This window comes from Lissotriton vulgaris, chromosome 7 (assembly GCF_964263255.1).
Source record: "Lissotriton vulgaris chromosome 7, aLisVul1.2, whole genome shotgun sequence".
Classification (NCBI taxonomy): Eukaryota; Metazoa; Chordata; class Amphibia; order Caudata; family Salamandridae; genus Lissotriton; species Lissotriton vulgaris.
Window position 1 is genome coordinate 293,522,592 of NC_141695.1, and position 18,044 is coordinate 293,540,635.

Sequence of the window (18,044 nt, forward strand, 5' to 3'; positions counted from 1 at the left end):
ACTCTGGGCATTAAGCTTGCTTAATCTCCACAACGCCCCCCCCCCCCCCGCGGCGGGATGCCTGGCTTTCACCTTGGGGATGCCCTGTAGGGGCTATCTCACAGGGAAAAGCCAGGACGGGTTCCCAAGGCAAGCGCGGAGATACCCCTTCGGGGGTCGATTCAGGCGCTATATAAGAAACATAATAATACAATCTAAGTTTCATACCAGGGTTTAATATTTATCATTACCTGTCTCCATCACGGATTTTCTTAAACTGTCTTCCTAAAATGCAGGCTAAGAGGGGTCCAACTCTTCCATTCTTGACAAAGGGCTCTGCCACTCCTCCAAGCCAAATGTCAATATTTTCTGGTGTCTTGTACACTTCAAGAAGCTTTCTGGCAAGCTTTGTGTTTTTCAGGACCACGGCCAGCTCCCGCAGGTTTCGCGGGGGCGGGAGATTGCAGAACTTTCTCCAAGAGTAATAGCCTGAAACAAACAAGGAGAAGACATGGAAATCATGGCAGTAGCACAAGCATCCTAATGACCAGCTAAATAATTTGGACAAGAACAACCTCCTTCTAAGCAAGTTAATTTCTTAACAGGAAAGTAATGTCATCTCCTTTGTTTTGTACCGCCAAGCGTTTTCTCTATTTACTCTCATTTGCTGGGATACTTTTCAAAAAGATTTTCTCATGTTTTGTAAAGATGTGCAGAGCATGCTTCCATGCTAGTGTCAACGAATCTGATTTATTTTCTTACTGATTGCAGCCTAGATTATGACGTGGCTACACACACCATTCTGACCACTGTGCAAACAGGAGTCTGCCCAGGGATTGGCATTTGAAGTCGTGCAATAATTACAGCATGGGGGGTTTTAAGATTGCGATAATTCCTGTGTCTATTCAATTTCCCCCTGAAAATTTTTTTAGCCGGTTAAACCCGACAAAATGTATTGTGGAAAATAGCAGAGAAGAGGTTAATCGTGAGGAATTTGGTGCATTAAATACCACATAAGCAACGTATGTCTAGTGCCTAATTTCTAGGGTTAAAAATTGGAATGTGGGCATTTATCGCACTCAGGAAATATGTCAACAAGGGGCTTGGGAATTTACTGGGTGCAGTAAAAAACGACCACATTCTGCACAACTAGTAATCACAGTTTTAGAAGTAAGAATATCATTTTTTTTCTTTTCGGTTCAAATTTGGATTGCCATACATTTGGACTTTGCCTCAGACAGAAAATATTGTTTCTCACTTTGCTGGCTTATTTGCGGGCCGCTTATTGGCGCTTATTTGACTTAGCACAAGATCCTAAAAGGTGAGAACATTGAGGCACAGATTTACTAAGCATTTGCACTAGTGCAAAGTTGCCCAGTTTAAACAGTGTTTTGTGCTCTAAAGATGCCCTTTTCCTACCATAAAATCCACTTTGCTCTGCTTTGTGCTTTTTGTCAATGGTGTGTTACAAGGGTGAGTGAGTGCAAGCACCTGTAAGATTTAAAGCAAAGCCTGGATTATTAAATTAGCCCGACCGGGAGTTGAAGCAGGCGAAAGTAGAACAGGTGTTTGTTTATCAATAAAACAATGCATTACAACAATGCACTCCATGTGTGCTGCAGTGCAGAACACGCATCCAATACAAGGGTTCCTTCTGGGGTTGTACCTTGTAGATCAGTCAGACCTCACCTGTCAGTTTATAAGCGGAAATGAAGGTCTAATGTGAATTCTCCAAGCAATTATGTTTTCAGTTCGAAGCCTGTCAGACAGCATAGATGTCTGGTTTGCTAGCGACGTCTTGTGGGCATTCTGAAAGCTCCTCTGGGAATGCTACTCACATTTGCATGTATTCTATTTGCCAGATGGATTTGTTTTAGGCTGTCCAGCTTGAATTAGTCCCTCCTTTGGACCAAATCCTGCTTACTGTATTCTTTCACAAACTTGTTTTCCATAAACAGGTCTTCAAATCTAGTTTTTATCCCGTCACATTTGCTGTGCAATCAAAGACAGACATCAAATGTCAGGCTCTGTATTCAGAGAGAGATCGTTGTTTACTTTTCTTTCTCTGACTTCAAAGTGAGATATTTTTTGTGTGACAATTTTAGTCTGAAAGATAAAGCTTTTAGCACACAACAAAATTTAAATGTCTGTAAATGAACAGTGCTGATATTTCAGAATATATACTAAAATGTAGGAAGTACAAATGAAACACACTTGTTTGCAATTCTGAAGTGGTAAACCCACTCCTTTCCAATCTACCTCCTCAAATCAACCCCAGTTTACTCTACTTCACTCCAAACTACCCCACTCCACTCAATCTACCCAATTCCACTCCAATCTATCTCCCTCCAATGTACCCCACTCCAATCTAACCCAATCTATCCCACTCCACTCAAATCTACTCTAATCTTCTCCCACTTCACTTCAATCTACCCAACTCCACCACACACCAATCTACCCCAATCCATCCCAATGCACTCCAACTACCACTCTCCACTCCAATCTAAAAAAACGCCACCAAAATCTACCCCAACATACCCCAATACAATTTACCTCAGTCCATTCCAATCTACCCTATCCCACTTCAATCTTTCCACAGTACTCTTCACCCAAGCCCACCCCAATCTACTCAAGTCCACTCCAATCTACCCAACCCCACTCCACTCTGAACTACCCCACTCCACTCCACCCCAACCAAATCTGCCCCACTCCACTCCAATCTACCACACTCCACCCCAATTTACCCCACTCCTCTCCAATCTCCACTCAACTCCAATCTATCTCACTCCACTCCAATTTACCCCACTCCACCACTCAAATCCACCACTTCAATCCGCCCCAAGCTATCCCACTGCAACCGACAAAATTCTACTCCACAACAATCTGCCCCACTCCAAGCCACCCTGATTTATTCCGCTGTACCCTAATCTAAACCACTGTACTCCAATCTGCCCCACCTCACTCCAATCTACTCCTCTGCAATCTACTACAATCATTCCCACTCCACTACAATCTACCCCAATCTAGCCCACTCCAATCTAATCCTCTCAACTCTAATCTGCCCCACTCCTATCTACCCCAATCGTCATGGCTCTCCATCTGTCTACCTCAATCTACCCTAGTCTACCCCACTATGAAGACGTTTTCTCTTCTTTCCCCCAAAACCGAACGCTAGAAGTATTGATGACAAAAACTCGCAAGAAAGTGACATTCATGTTTTCCAATACGTTTACACAACTCATCCACAAATAACTTTATATAAAACTGCATCAGAGGGATACAATGATTTTTCATCAAACCAGTGATCATTTTGATTGATACGGTATGCTATTGACTGTTTGTGCGTGACGTTTCTTCACATGACAATTGGGTTTGTGGTTTAATATGTTTTTTATATTGTTTTCTTGTTGGAAAGCTGAATATCTTATTACCTTGAAGCCCATGATCTCTCCCACGCTGCATGTTGAAAGAAGCCAAGTCAAATCCTGGTTTTGGGGGTCTCTCAAAGAGCCTTTCCCGCACCTCGTCACTGAGGATCTTGTCTTGTATATTCAGCTTTGCCTCGTTTGCCAACAGGCCACGGAGGAGAGGGTCAACACCTCCTGCAAAGACAACAGACAATGAGCAGAGGGTTAATACCTGCTGTAAACATAACAGACAATGAGCAGATGGTCAATACCGCCTGAAAAGACAACAGACATTGAGCAGATGGTCAATACCACCTGCATAGACAACAGACAATGAGCAGTGGGTAATACCTCCTGCAAAGATAACCGACAATGAGCAGTTGTTCAATACCTCCTGCAAAGACAACAGACAATAAGCATAGGGTAATACCTCCTACAAAGAAAACAGACAATAAACAAAACATACATCTAAGCATCATAGGACGTCCAATCACAGCTAAGAAGACTATAATTTAACAAATACGTGGCACAAAAAGAAAGGCTCTTGCTTTCACTTTGCAAGATTGAATTTCTATGGTAAAATTAAAATTCTGTATTTCCTAATGAGTATTTTGGGACATGTGAAAGTGGGCAGCAACAAGAAATATGGGAACATGGTTGATGGAAATTCCTTTTACTGTGAGAAATGAAGGTTAATTCAGCTCCTTTGGTGGGTCCTTGTGATCATAGATGCTGTACACAATGCGCCTTGTGGTTTTCTGACTATTAAATGTTTGGTCCGCCTGGCCGCCCTGATCTATATAAAACAAATTTCACCCACTACGTCACAAGGGGAATATATTTATCACAAATCAAATTCAAATGAGCACAAATACAATATAAGTGATGAAAATGTAAATTTACATACATTGAAATTAATTTACTATTAACAATTCAGTACTATTTAAAAAAAGAAACAATTAAAAAGGCCAACATGCAAATACTGCCCCCCAGAACTAGACTGCTTTTTTCTCCCATTAAAGTCCTACTATTAAATATGTCTAAGGATAGGAGTGTAAAACATAGGCACAACAGGGCAGATCCATGACATAGATTCAGGCTAAACACAACATATGTAAATTAGTTCTACTTGGAGATATTGAATATAATTTTATCTGAGGATGAGATCTTAACATATCTGTCCCGTTTGGACCTGTGTTGGATAATCATGGTCTGGGATCATCATGACAAGTCATCTGATCTGAAACAACTGGCTACTATATAACAAATGGCTATGTGGGGGAGCACATTTTGAGTCTATAAGATTATGAAGGGATTCTGAATCTCATACTTTAATGAGAAGTCTTGTTGGAAACGACCAGGCTGGTCAGTGTTTTCTAAAAATAATCCTATGATAGAGCATTCAGTGTGTCACAAATGCCTCAGTAAATTGTTAATGAGAGAGATTGATTTACAAGTTGCTGTTTATGTGCCTAGGTCTTAGTTAACCTAGCAGCCCAGTCCTCCCTCTTCCCACATGATGCTTGCAGTTAATTGTGGAAAGTTTGGTAATGAAAATTATGCCCGTGCCAAAACCCCTGAGTGAACACATGAGATCCTCATTAGAACCTGGTACCTTGGCCTGCTTCCCCTGACACTGTGATTGGTGCTGTCTCACCTCCCCAGTGAGCGCCTGATTTCGTCACTGGATCAGCAGTGGCAGCGCTGCCAGGTGTCACACATTGTGAGTTAGAGTAACACATTCTGGAGCATTGCTTACATTACTGCAAGGTTCTAGAATGCTCATGCATATTTGAGTTGAGAGCGTGTATTTGCACTTCTATGTCGTCGTTTATTTCGGATTTTATTGTCCTGCTGCACCAGACAACACCCACTAGTGTGTGGAGTACTGTTATATTCCATGATTTTTTTCCTAATATACTGTTTCTTTAATTTATCTAGCTTATAATTATTATATATTCAAAGTGTTTTCTTTTTTCCTGTTGCCATGGTGTAAGAATTCTACATTCCAATGAGATACCTCTGGAGAGTTTGTCTCGAGCGGTTGTATGTACTGTGCTGGAATACAATAAACACCTTTTTATACGTTCTGCGTTTCCTAGAATGAATACTACAATTTCAGCGATGATTAAAGACGTATTTGCTACATGTTTCCAGCACAGGGCGATTTGTCTTCAAGGGTAAAGAACCGCTTGGAGCCTGTTTAAATCATTTAATCTTCCACGATCTATACCTATGGTCTGCCACTGCACTGCCTCTGTAAACCATATCGAGAAGTTGGAACTTGCATTTACCACAATTGGTAAATATACATTTTCTTACTTGCTTGCACTGTCCCATTCACGGTGAGCAGTTTGAAATTAGTTTTTTAAAATCTTACTGCGTGAAGTTTTCACGAGCCTTCCCCACTGTGAGTGCTCATCCTTTGTTGAGACGTCCTAATGTTTTTTGCAGCAACCAAATGGCGGACGGAATGCTGACAATGCAAACATTCTCTCCCAGTCAAAAGATCTGGGTTAAATCCATCGTTCTTTTGCCCACTATGCCACCCTAGTTTGGACCCAGCCATATACAAATCAGTCTTGACATGTGCCTCATGGGAACAGTCCAGACCAAACTGCCAAGCCAGGTCCTCCCTGCAACCGGAAAAAAGCATCCTGGGACCAGTTTCAGGGTATGTCACCCTTCTTCAACCAGGCTAGCTCTGAATCCAGTGGCACAGTGAACAAGAGACCCACGTCTGATCATACCCGTGCCACTAAGGGCGCAAATGGTTGCAGCAAACAAATGAATGACGGAATGCTGACAATGCAAACATTCTCTCCCAGTCAAAAGATCTGGGTTAAATCCATCGTACTTTTGCTCACTAGGCCACCCCAGTTTGGACCCAGCCATTTACAAATCAGTCTTGACCTGTGCCTCATGGCAACAGTCGAGACTGAACTGCCAGGCCAAGTCCTCCCTGGACCGGAAACAAGCATCCGGGGACCGGTTTCAGGGTATGTCACCCTTCTTCAGCCACGGTAGCTTGAATCCAGTGGCACAGTGAGCAAGGAACCAATGTCTGGGCATACCCATCCCACTAAGGGCGAAAAGTGTTACAGCAAACAAATGATGGACGGAATGCCGACAATTCAAAGATTGTCGCCTCCTGGTGCATAGTAAGGTCTTCTTTTACTATTCTTCAAAAGCTAATACAATTCAATATATGATGAAAAATGTGTTGTAGAAAGCACCATTGTTTTCTAAATATCTTGAGGTGCACTGTGTGGGGATTGGTCTGAAAACATTTGCCAGGGCTGCTCTGGGTTTCCAGTCTGGCCCTGGCAGGAGCAGGAGCCTCGTACTGCGAAATAAAACTAACAGTATAAAAGATAGTCATGGAGAGAAGAAGCACCAATCTTCCCATTAAATGTTTTCCTTTTTTGCAACTTCCTTCAATATAAAATACTAAGGGCCAGACGTACGACCCGTTTTTATATGCGGAAACAGGTTCACAAACCTGTTTGAGCATGCAAAAACCTATTGGGCCATGAACACAGCCTATTTCGCAAGTCGCAATTTTTTTGCAACTCGCTGAATAGGTTTTGCGACTCGCTATTTGGAAGGGGCATTCCCTTCCAAATAGCGAGTCTCAAAACCATGTACAAATGTTTTGCGACCGCAATTGTAGTGGCAAAACACTTGCAATTACCACACTCTTCAAGTAGATGGTAATGCATTTGCAAATGGGAAGGAGTCCCTAGGGGACCCCTTCCGATTTGAAAATGCAGGCAAAATTTATTTTTTAAGGGCAGGCAGTGGTCCCAGGGACCATTGCCTGCCCTTATAAAATGAAACAAAAACGTTTCATTTTTTTTTTTTTTTTAAATGCATGGAAAACGGGCTGCATTTTTTTTAAAAAACTGCTTTATTTAAAAGCAGTCCCAGACATGGTGGTCTGCTGAGCCCAGTGGGCAACCATCCCTGGGAGGACTGGCATTCCCAATGGCTCACAAATTGCGAGAGGCTCATTAATATTAATGAGCCTCGCAATTTACAAAGCCATTGGAATTCGCAAACAGTGTTAAACACACCGTTGAACATTTCATTTAGCAACTCGCAATGTGTCGCCAATTGAGAGGCGCTAAATGAACTGGTCGTACATCTAGCCGCAAAATCCTTAGTAATTTAAGTATTTGTTTTGGGTGCACACGTGTGTTTTTCTTCGAATTACTGTTTTATTATTTGAAATTTAAATCATACAAATTGCTTGGGGGTCCTCTGCTTCCAGTGGTGAGTCAATGGGGGTCCACAGGAGTCAAACGTTTGGGAAACACTGCTCTATGGAGATGGTGTAGTCCCTAAAAATCCTTAGTAGAAGCCCTTGTGAAAGACCCAGCTCCAGAAAACAAGGAAAATGATTTATCCTTTGCTGGGCTTTGTGAATATTATAGCAAGTTCATTAAAGATTTTCCACAAAAATGGAACCACTCAGAGAACTTACCAGACAGAAAGCGGAGTTTCATTGGAGGCAGAGAGAACAAGATGCGTTCCAACAAATCAAAGATGAGATCGTGAAAGCTCCCGCATTGAAACTGTTTTTATGAACAAGTTATGTCTTGTAAAGGTTGATGCTAGTCTATGTGGGCAGTGTGGTGTATTATCTCAGAAGTGTGGTAAAGAAGAGTGGTGTGTTGCTTTTTCCTCCTGCACTCTCAGTGATATGAATGAATGAATTGGATCTTGTAACGCGCAAACTTAGCCCAATGGGCGTCAAGGCGCCTATACCAAAAAGGAACTAGCCAAGTCAAGCAACAGTATCTCATTAATAAGCTCTGATGAAGCACCAGGTTTTGAGGGCCTTTTTAAACAGATCGATGGAGGGTAGAGTTTTGATCTCCACCGGGAGGGAGTTCCAGAGCTGAGGGGCGGCAACAGAAAAAGCTCTCGCTCCCCATCTGGACCTCCTAGCAGGAGGCACTACCAATTGGTGTAGCCCGGCCGATCGTAGGCATCTAGTGGGTGCATAGTGGGTAAGCAGAGCACCAAGGGCATCCGCCGGACCAGCCGCAAGTGCTCTATATGTAAGACATAGGAGCTTAAAGGAGATTCTGAGTTGAATGGGGAGCCAGTGGAGATTTCTCCTAGCAGTGGTGGCAGAAGATGCTATGGGAAGGGCCAGAACAAAGCGCGCTGCGGCGTTCTGTACTGTCTGCAGTCGATGAATGAGTCCTTTGTTGGACTCCACATAGCGAGAGTTACAATAATCAAGCCTGGAGCCAACAAGAGCAATCGCAATCTGCTTGCGCGCCTGGAAGGTGAGATAGTGGAAGATCTTGATAACACCCCAGCATGTGGTCACGGTCCTATTCACTTGGAGAGTCATGGCGAGTGAAGTGTCAAAGATGACGCCGAGATTTCTGGCCGATTGGGAGGGAGTGGGGCAGGTGCCAAGAGATGAAGGCCACCAATCACTCGACCAAGCGTGTTGGTCTTTACCGAAGACCAAGACCTCTGTCTTGTCGCCATTCAGCTTTAGGGAGTTTAGGATCATCCGCTCTGCCACGTGTTGCATGCATGACCTAAAGCTGAATGCGGATGTATTGACAGAGTGGGCCATCGACACCATGATCTGGGTGTCGTCGGCGTAAGACACCACCTCCATCCCCTGCGATCTTACTAATCTAGCAAGGGGGGCCACGTAGATGTTGAATGGGGTCGGGCTAAGGGCCGACCCCTGTGGGACCCCACATTGCAATGACTTGGCAGGGGAGAGGAAATCTCTGAGCATGACTCTCTGTTCTCTGTTATGGAGAAAGGAGTTGAGAAGACTGAGGGCTGGTCCAGTAACCCCTGCCTCCCTAAGCCGAGATGTTAAAGTGGCGGGAGACAGAGTATCGAACGCAGCCGTGAGGTCTAATAGGACCAGCACTGTAGTTTGGCCGAGGTCAACCTTGCGGCGAATGTTATCCACCACGACAGTGAGTGCGGATTCAGTGCTATGGTGTTTTCTGAATCCGTGCTGGGAGCTATCAAGATACTCACTAGAATCCAGAAAGGTGGAGAGATGAGTATTCAGGTGCGCTTCTAACATCTTTGCCGGGGCTGGAAGTAGAGAAATCGGTCTGAAATTCTTCGGAAGGCCCGGGTCCAGAGACGGTTTTTTGAGGAGAGGTTTCACTATAGCCTTCTTCCAGACCGGCGGAAAGGAACCCTGATCAATAGCCCCGTTCATAATTTCAAGCAGAGGCGGAAGAATGCTAATTCTACATTCCTTTAGCTTTTTCAGCGGTATAGGATCCAATGGGGAGGAGGATTTGGTCCTGTCTAGCAGGAGATTAAGACCTTCCAATGTGAGTGCTGGAAAATGGGTAAAGGATTTGGGAGGGCCTCCAACCACAGTTTCAAGATTGGAAATGGTGAGAGGAACATCATCATCCAAGGAATTACGTTGAGCTTCTAAGGAGATGTAGATATCCGCAATTTTACTATAAAATAAATCTGAGATGTTGTTGCAGAGATCTTGTGATCTCACCACTGGATCTGGAAGTTGGAGAGAGCAAAGGGAGTTAGAGATTTTGAAAAGTTCACTAGAGGAAGTTAGAGAACTTGTAAGATTGGAGAAGTACTCCTGCTTTTCCATGATCACTCTCTGTTTATATTCCCGCAAAGCGGACTTATGTTCCTCCCGGTCCTTAAGACCCCAAGATTTCCGCCAACTTCTCTCTTTACTCCTACAGCTCTGCCTCAAGAGTCTAAGATGTTCAGAGAACCAGGGAGCTGTGGGCTTCTGCCGCGCCACATAGCGGAGAGAGGCGGGGGCAAGCTTTTCAACTGCAGTAGCGATGGAGTCAGCAAGTTCTTGAGCTGCCTCACCGGCCTCCCTTGAGGAGAGGAGCTCTGTGGCCCAAACGTAAGGGGCAAGAGCTTTGTCGGTGATGTTTTTATAATTTCTCCTGAGAGCATATGTGGTGGCAACCTGGTTAGCCGATGCAGAGGCAGGGAGAGCAAGTTCTAGTGGCACTGCAAAATGGTCTGACCAGACCAGCGGCAAGGGGGGCCAGTAGATAATCTCGAGTCACTGGAAAATACCCCGTCCAGAATATGGCCAGCCTTATGTGTAGGGCTGTTCACCATTTGAACGAGGTCACAGGCTTCAAGTGACTCAATTAGTGTTGAGGTATCCTTTGAACCCAATTCATCAAGATGGAAATTGAAATCGCCCAAAATAGAAAGACAAGATTTTCCGAAATAGGGTTCTTAGATTCTGAGTAGATCTACACAGAAACTGGCTCTAGAACCAGGCGGTCTATATATAAGTATTCCGGTGAATGAAACAGAGGGGGCATACAGGATGCAGAAATATAGTGCTTCAAAACGGTCTTGGGGCATCGATAGGGGTTTAATGATGCAAGAGAGGGAGGTTTTATAGAGGATGGCAAGTCCTCCACCTCTGCCGAGCAATCTATCCTGCCTATGGAGCAGATAACCGTCAGGAATGGCCAGAAGCAAATCATGACCGGAGGAGTCCGAGGCCCAGGTTTCCGTCACAAAGACCCAGTCTGGCTGTCTCTCCTCCACGAACTCGTGGAAGGCCACATTATTTTTAATGAGCGAACGCGCGTTTATTAGAAAGCCCGTTCTAGGTGGGATGGTAAGGTGTTTTCCATAATGAGAATGGGATCTCATTGGAACGGGAGCGGGGAAGCGAAGGGGAGCTCTACATGTAGGACCGGAATGGGAATGTAATATCCCCTCAGGCGTAAAGCAATGAGAGCAAGAGTGCGTTGAAGGTTTAAAAGCCAGCAGCTCAGAGATGGAGTATTGCCTATGTACATCGGAAAAAGAAGGGGGAGTGTAGGCCGAGTCCAACCCGTCCTGCAATGCGTCCTCAACGCGGACGGGCGCAAACGGGCTGAACTCTGGCGTAACTCCGGCGTCAGTTCGGCGTCCCCGCTGCGCGTTTACGCTGCGCGTAGGCATGACTCCCTTTTGTAGCGTCTGTCATCTCCCGGGCGACTAGAACGCCGACCTATCCAAGATGGCGCCGTCAAACGGCACGAAGTCTGTCCAAAAAGGTGTCTCAATACAATCCTGCGCTGGGAAGCAGACCCGCCAAACAGCGGTGGGGTTGGTAATATTTTAAATGCAAGTGAGGGCCAGTAAAAACAGGGTACAACTAACCTAAAACTAAATTAAATACAAAACAGGGTATTTTAAGAGAGCTTAGGCTCAGTAAGCACAGCGCACTGCACAAGGCGAGATCCTGAGTGCTAGAAGGGGGCGGGTGGCAGATTACCTCCCTTTTGTAGCGTCTGTCGTCTCCCGGGCGACTAGAACGCCGACCTATCCAAGGTGGCGCCGTCAAACGGCACAAAGTCTGTCCAAAAAGGTGTCTCAATACAATCCTGCACCGGGAAGCGGACCCGCCAAACAGCGGTGGGGTTGGTAATATTTAAATGCGAGTGAGGGCCTGTAAAAACAGGGTACAACTAACCTAAAACTAAATTAAATACAAAACAGGGTATTTTAAGAGAGCTTAGGCTCAGTAAGCACAGCGCACTGCACAAGGCGAGATCCTGAGTGCTAGAAGGGGGCGGGTGGCAGATTACCTCCCTTTTGTAGCGTCTGTCGTCTCCCGGGCGACTAGAATATGGAAAGAAGATACTCTGTCATTGAGAGAGAACGTTTGGGATGTGAGTGGGGTATTGAGGAGCATTTCCCCAATTTCCTGTGGGGATGCAGGTTTGTTCTTAGGACAGATCACAAACCTCTAGTGTCAATTCTGTCACCTGGTGGTGGTTGGAATGCTAGAACCAGAGTAAGAAGGCTCATGTCTAGATTACAAGAATATAATTTCAGTGTGGAGTACATTCCAGGAAAGTACAATGTTACAGCTGACTGTCTCTCTGGCCTTCTGTGTCCACGTGAAGAGAAGATAGAAATGAGTGAGGATGTTCAAATGGTCACGTCTGTTAGTGATTATGCATTGAAAGAATTTGCTGCCATTTCTGAAGAAGAATGGAGAAAGAGTGTGGCTGCAGATAGCAAATGGAATTTACTTAAAGATTGCATCCTTAAAGGATGGCCAAAAAGCAAAGAGGTTCCTGTTGAAGTGAAGTCTTTTCTGCCTGTTTCCGGTGAATTGTAAGTGGAGGGTGAATTAATTTTCAATGATGGGAAATGTGTACCTCCGGAATCCATGCAAGATGAAATTCTTAAACTTGCACATGAGGGACATCCAGGTATGTCTTCTATGTAAAGATTAGTAAGATCTAGTTTCTGGTGGCCCAGTATGGACAAGATGGTAGACAGGATTGTTAGAGAATGTACTGAGTGTGTTAACAGTAATAAGATGTTGAGGCCTTTTCCTGCTCCATTGAAAGCTGTTCCTTGGCCGAGATGTCCATGGCAGAAAATAGCATTTGATATCACTGGCTTTTTCATTGCTTACCGCAGGAAGCTCATTTTTCTTTGGTGATTATTGATTACCACTCTAAGTGGTCAGAGGTTAAGTGTGTTGCTCATGCCACTTCACAAACTATCATAGAGTTTTTCAGAGAGATCTTCGCTCGTGAAGGGAGTCCTGAAGTCCTAATGACAGATAATGGTGTGTAATTAAAGTCAGGTGAAATGTAAGAATTTTTGAAGATGTGCGGTATTAAACATTGTACCACTGCTGTTTATGAACCGCAAGGCAATGGCTAGGTTGAAAGGTTCAACTGAGTCCTTAAGGATGGTGTAGAATTGGCCAGAAAATCAGGTAAAGAATTGAAAGTTGTGCTGAGGGGGAGGCTCTGTCTGTATCGCATTACCTCTCATTCTGTTTCTGGACTCAGCCCTGTCCAGCTGTTGAGGGGGAGAGAACTTGTATCCAAACTCTGTCCGTGGTGAATCAAGAAGAAAATGTTTGATGTTGTGAGTGATGATATGCAAAATATTTCTCTTAAAGTCCAACAGAAACAGGAGAAAATTAAAGATATTTATGATGCCAAATGGAAAGTGAGAGTACACCTTTGTGGTAGGAGATTGGGTGAGAATACGCAAACTTGGTCTCAGCACAAAAGGAACTTCTAAGTATGTCCTGCCATTAGAGTGCTGAAAGTTAATATGACTAGTGTTGTGACCTAGGATGGTAGGGTGTGGAATCTAAGACGAGTTGTTAAGTGTCGCATTGCACTCAATGAAGTGAACCGTGAAAACTTTTTTGAAGAAAAAGAACAAATTGAATGAATGAAAATATTAGTAAAGCGCACTGCTGCCGAGGCGTCCTGGCCCGAGTGAAAACTGAACAGAATACAATGCAATCACAGGTTATTTTTGGGTAAAAAGCCAGGTTTTAATTTCCCTGCGGAACGTCCTTCTGTTTAATTCCTTTCTCAGAAGGATGGGAGCTGAGTTTCATAATTTAGAAGCAAGAAAGGAAAAACGTTTTCCTCCCCATCTTGCTTTCTTTATCTTTGGATGTTTGACCAACCCAAGCGTGGCTGATCTTAACTCATGTGCAGGTACGTACAGAGGAAACAGAGACTGCACATCCTCTCCCACACCACCAGATAGAGCTTTGTGAACCAGAGTGATTTAAACTCAATGCGCCTTCGTACTGGGAACCAGTGAAGTTGTTTCAAGGCAAATGAAGTAGGATGGTATTTCGGTAAGTTAAGTAAGACTCTGGCCACCACATTTTGGATTGATTGCAGTTTGGTCAGCTGTCTTACCCCAGCTACTAAGTAAAAAGCATTGCCAAAGTCGATTCTCGACAGAATTGTGGCAATTATCACCGTTTTCCTCAGAGTACGCGGAATAAAAGGAAAGATCTTTTTCAGTTGTCGAAGCATAAAAAAGCACACTGATGACAGCTGATTGATCTGTGTATCCCAGTTCAGCTTATTAACAAACATAAAGCCACGATTTCTGACTTTTGTTAATGGCACAGGACAGGCCCCTGCTGAGGATGGCCACCAATGCTGGCCCCAAATAACAGACTTTTGTCCAAACTCTACAACTTCTGTCAATTCTGTATTTAATTTTAAAAAGTGATCACTCATCCAATTCATCAAGGCAGAAATACAATTGGAAAATTTGACTGTCACTACATCCTCTGCCTGGGTTACTGACAGTATTAGCTGAGTGTCATCAGCATATGACACCAGCGAGAACCCAAAACTCTTTATTAATTTTGCGAATGGGGCAACATAAATATTAAAAAGAGTGAGGATAGTGCCGATCCCTGAGGAACACCTCCTGGTAATACAAATTCCTCTGACTGGAGTCTGTCCCAGTGGATAATTTGTTTTTAGGATGCCAGAAATTAGGACAATAAGGCTAGAACTGAATCTGAAATATCAATGTCCCGAAACCTTTGAATTAACACCAGATGGTTCACAGTATCAAAGGCTGCTGTTAAATCTAGCAGTACCAGAATAGCCCTACCCCCGAATCCATGACCTTACGTATATCCTTAACTGCCATAAGCAAGGCGGTTTCTGTAGAGTGGTTCGAACGGAAAGCATGCTGGGTATTATCCAGAATCTTATGAGATTCTAGGAAAGATGTTATCTCCATATTCATGGCCTTCTCTAATACTTTGGCAGGAAATGGTAAACAGGAGATAGGACGATAGTTTTTTTCGTCCAGTGGGTCAAGCTTAGGCTTCTTTAAGAGGGGACGAATACAAGCTTTGTTCCACTGTGAAGGATATACTCCAGAGGAAAGAATGGTATTTAACACAGGGGTCAGAATAGAACTAATTTCCTCTGGGGCCAGATGTATTATGGAGGATGGACACGTGTTCAAAGGGGAGCCAGATTTAATTTGGGACAGCATACAAGCTACATTTTCTTCTGTCAAAACGGAGAAGTGAGATAGACCATGTCCTCCAACCTTAAGTATAGATTGCACTGAATCCTTTCCCTTGGAATTTTCAGCCTCACTGGAAAATTCATTATATACCTTTTGGACCTTATCTTGAAAGAAAAAGGCCAATTTATCTACAAAATCTTGGTCAGGTGTAAAAATTACACAACAAGGACATTTCAGTAGAGAAGTAATCGTTTGAAATAACTCCTTGGGGACATTCGCCGCCTCTTGGATTTTGAGGGTGAAGAAAGTGGTTTTACCCCGAATAATAGCTGTCTTATATTCATCAAGTGCAGCACAATAGACCTGCTTCAGAGCTACTTCATATTTTATTCTCCAAGCACGCTCTTTTTGCCGGCATTTGATTTTTAGTGCTTTAAGGTCCGCGGAGTACCAAGGGGACGAGAGTTTCTTTGATTGTGATTTTTGAGTTTTTTCAGGGGCTATCTTCTTAGATGCCTTCTTAAGCCAACTATAGAATTCCGAGGCAGCCCGATTTGAATCAGACAAGACCAAAGGCTGCGAGTCAAGTGCGGACAGCAAATCAGATTTGCTCACTGTTTTCAAATCTCTATATTTAGTTATCAATGGTCTAGCTCTCCGTTGGCTAATCCCTGTTTTAAGCTTTACAATAAAGTGGATCTCAGCATGGTCGGTCCAAGGGAGGAAAGCGACCCTATTCACTTTCACCCATATGTTGCTAGTACAAATTCCGTCCAGCGTGTGACCCGCTGTATGAGTAGGATCCTAAACAATTTGTTTTAGTCCAAAACTTGGAATTCGGCTGACAGACCTGTTGGTTTGGAGTCCGTCGCTTCCAGGGTTAAAGCAAGTGGGAGAAGTGCAAAACCCCCAGTAAGAATAAAAGACTATATTTAATGCATTTTTGTGTTAAGGGAGGGATATGTTTTTTTACCCTTTTGCAATGGTGTAAGAATTCTACATTCTAATGAGATAACTCTGGAGAGTTGGTCCAGAGCGGTTGCCTGTACTGTGCTGGAATACAATAAACACCTTTTTATATGTTCTGCATTTCCTGGAGTGAATTCTGGAGTGAAAACTACAAGGACGTTCTCAAACACCAATATGCCCGCAATTAAAATGTAAAATTGGCACCGCATGAGGAACGCTGCAATGCGATCCCGCAGCGCCCTTTACCATTCTCAAAAGGGTAGAAAAAGGGTAAGCATAACATAATGCCCCCAATATCAAGAAAACATCAGAAATCTAAGGAGGTACTTAACTCTGGCTGCAGAGCAGCGAAGAATGAGTGGGCATGAACACAGTGGAAAGGACTTGCTTGGTATTCATTTGTTCATTGGAAAATTTTCTCTTATTTCTCTTTCCCAAAGGTTCATAGAAAAGATCGTTTTTGTGATATCATTGTGAAAAGGAAAATGATAGCGTGGCCAAACCTGAGATTCTCACTAGATTCTAGTAAACTTTGCAAGCTCCCTGTTACTATGATTGGTGCTGCCTCACCCCTGTGTAAGCACCTGAAATGCTCATTGGATCACGAGGCATCTAGTCCCCCTCCATAGTTCTGTGATTGGTGAGTACTCAAATCCTAGGCTGAGAGCCCTGTGCCTGGTGATTAGCGTCTGAAATCTGTAAACCCACTGTGTTGAGGAATCAAATGATCTTGACTAGTTTGTATATGCAACCATATCTAGCCAATGTGTATAATCCACGCCACAGGTTTGTGTTAACTCATTTTCGGTTGGATATTTTCCATGATTTAATTAGTTTTCCTACTACTAACAACTGGTCACCTGACCTGGGGAATTGTACCTGTGATGATACCTCACCACAGAACACCATGCATACCATGTTTTTCTGTAAACACTTTTCAGGGTTGAAACAGAAACACATTAAACCCTTGTTATTATAGCTAGGTTTTACACAACGCCACCTGGCTTTTATTTATCTGCAAATGCTACCTAACATTTTTATTTGTGCAGCAATGCCATGATTTTTGCGAGCCGTTATTAAATAAAGGTAGCAGCTGTAAATAGTAATCATGTGATTGTGCAGTGATGACAGTTTCTTTTAATATTCTTTTTATTAATCTTGTTTTTATATAGAATAACTTTTGTACCATGTTTTAATCTCGTATTTTGGCTATTTTATACTATTGTCATGGATGCATTTTTGTAGCTTTTATGATTCACTTTGTGATTTCGAATAAAGCCTATTTTGACTTATTGACCGGGGATTCAGTGATAGGACAGCCAATGATCTGCCACAACTAATCTTATAAATATTATCAGATCTCCTTTCAAACTGGAAACTTGGGCCCCCCTGGACTTTACTTCCTTCAATCATCTCCTTCTCAATTTCAAATCTGGTTCCCCCCTCGACCCTCTACTCCCATATGTGTTGAGGCAGCTTGACACCTCCATACTATCAATGAAAATGGAACTTTTAAATTACGCATTACAGGGGGCCTATTCCCTCACAGAATGAAACATGCCATGGTTCTTCCTCCCCTAAAGAAAGGCAATTATGACTCTGCTATTCCGTCGAACTTCTGGCCAATCTTGTTTCTCCCCACTATCTCTATAATGTTGGAGAAACACAGCAATGGGCAGTTGACCTCCTTTGTTGAATCCCAGAACGTTCTTCACACCTCTCAATCGGACTTCAGAGCTGGTTTCTCTACTGCATACACTCTCTTGGGGGATGACTGAAATGCTAAAGCACCGTTTAGATAAAGGTGAAACTACGGCACTCATCCTATTAGACCTCAGTGCCTCTTTCGACATACTGTCCCATCATACTCTTGTGAGAGCCCTAAAGTCACTGGGCTTGGATGAA

At 43.5% G+C, this 18,044-nt stretch overlaps 1 protein-coding gene across 3 annotated transcripts in view; it reads right to left on the reverse strand.

Moving 5' to 3' along the window:
• The window catches only part of LOC147701417 (myeloperoxidase-like), a 175,034-nt gene that overhangs the window by 13,615 nt on the left and 143,375 nt on the right, over positions 1–18,044 (reverse strand). For 2 of the 3 annotated variants that reach the window (XM_086930099.1, XM_086930100.1), the window contains exons 11-12: positions 3,411–3,581; positions 231–468 (exon numbers count right to left, since the gene is read on the reverse strand). In XM_086930099.1, the coding sequence (XP_086786225.1) occupies positions 231–468; positions 3,411–3,581 (409 nt within the window). Of the gene's footprint in view, positions 1–191; positions 469–3,410; positions 3,582–18,044 lie in introns of all 3 variants that reach the window. The other variant, XR_015297463.1, reaches the window with a different exon arrangement.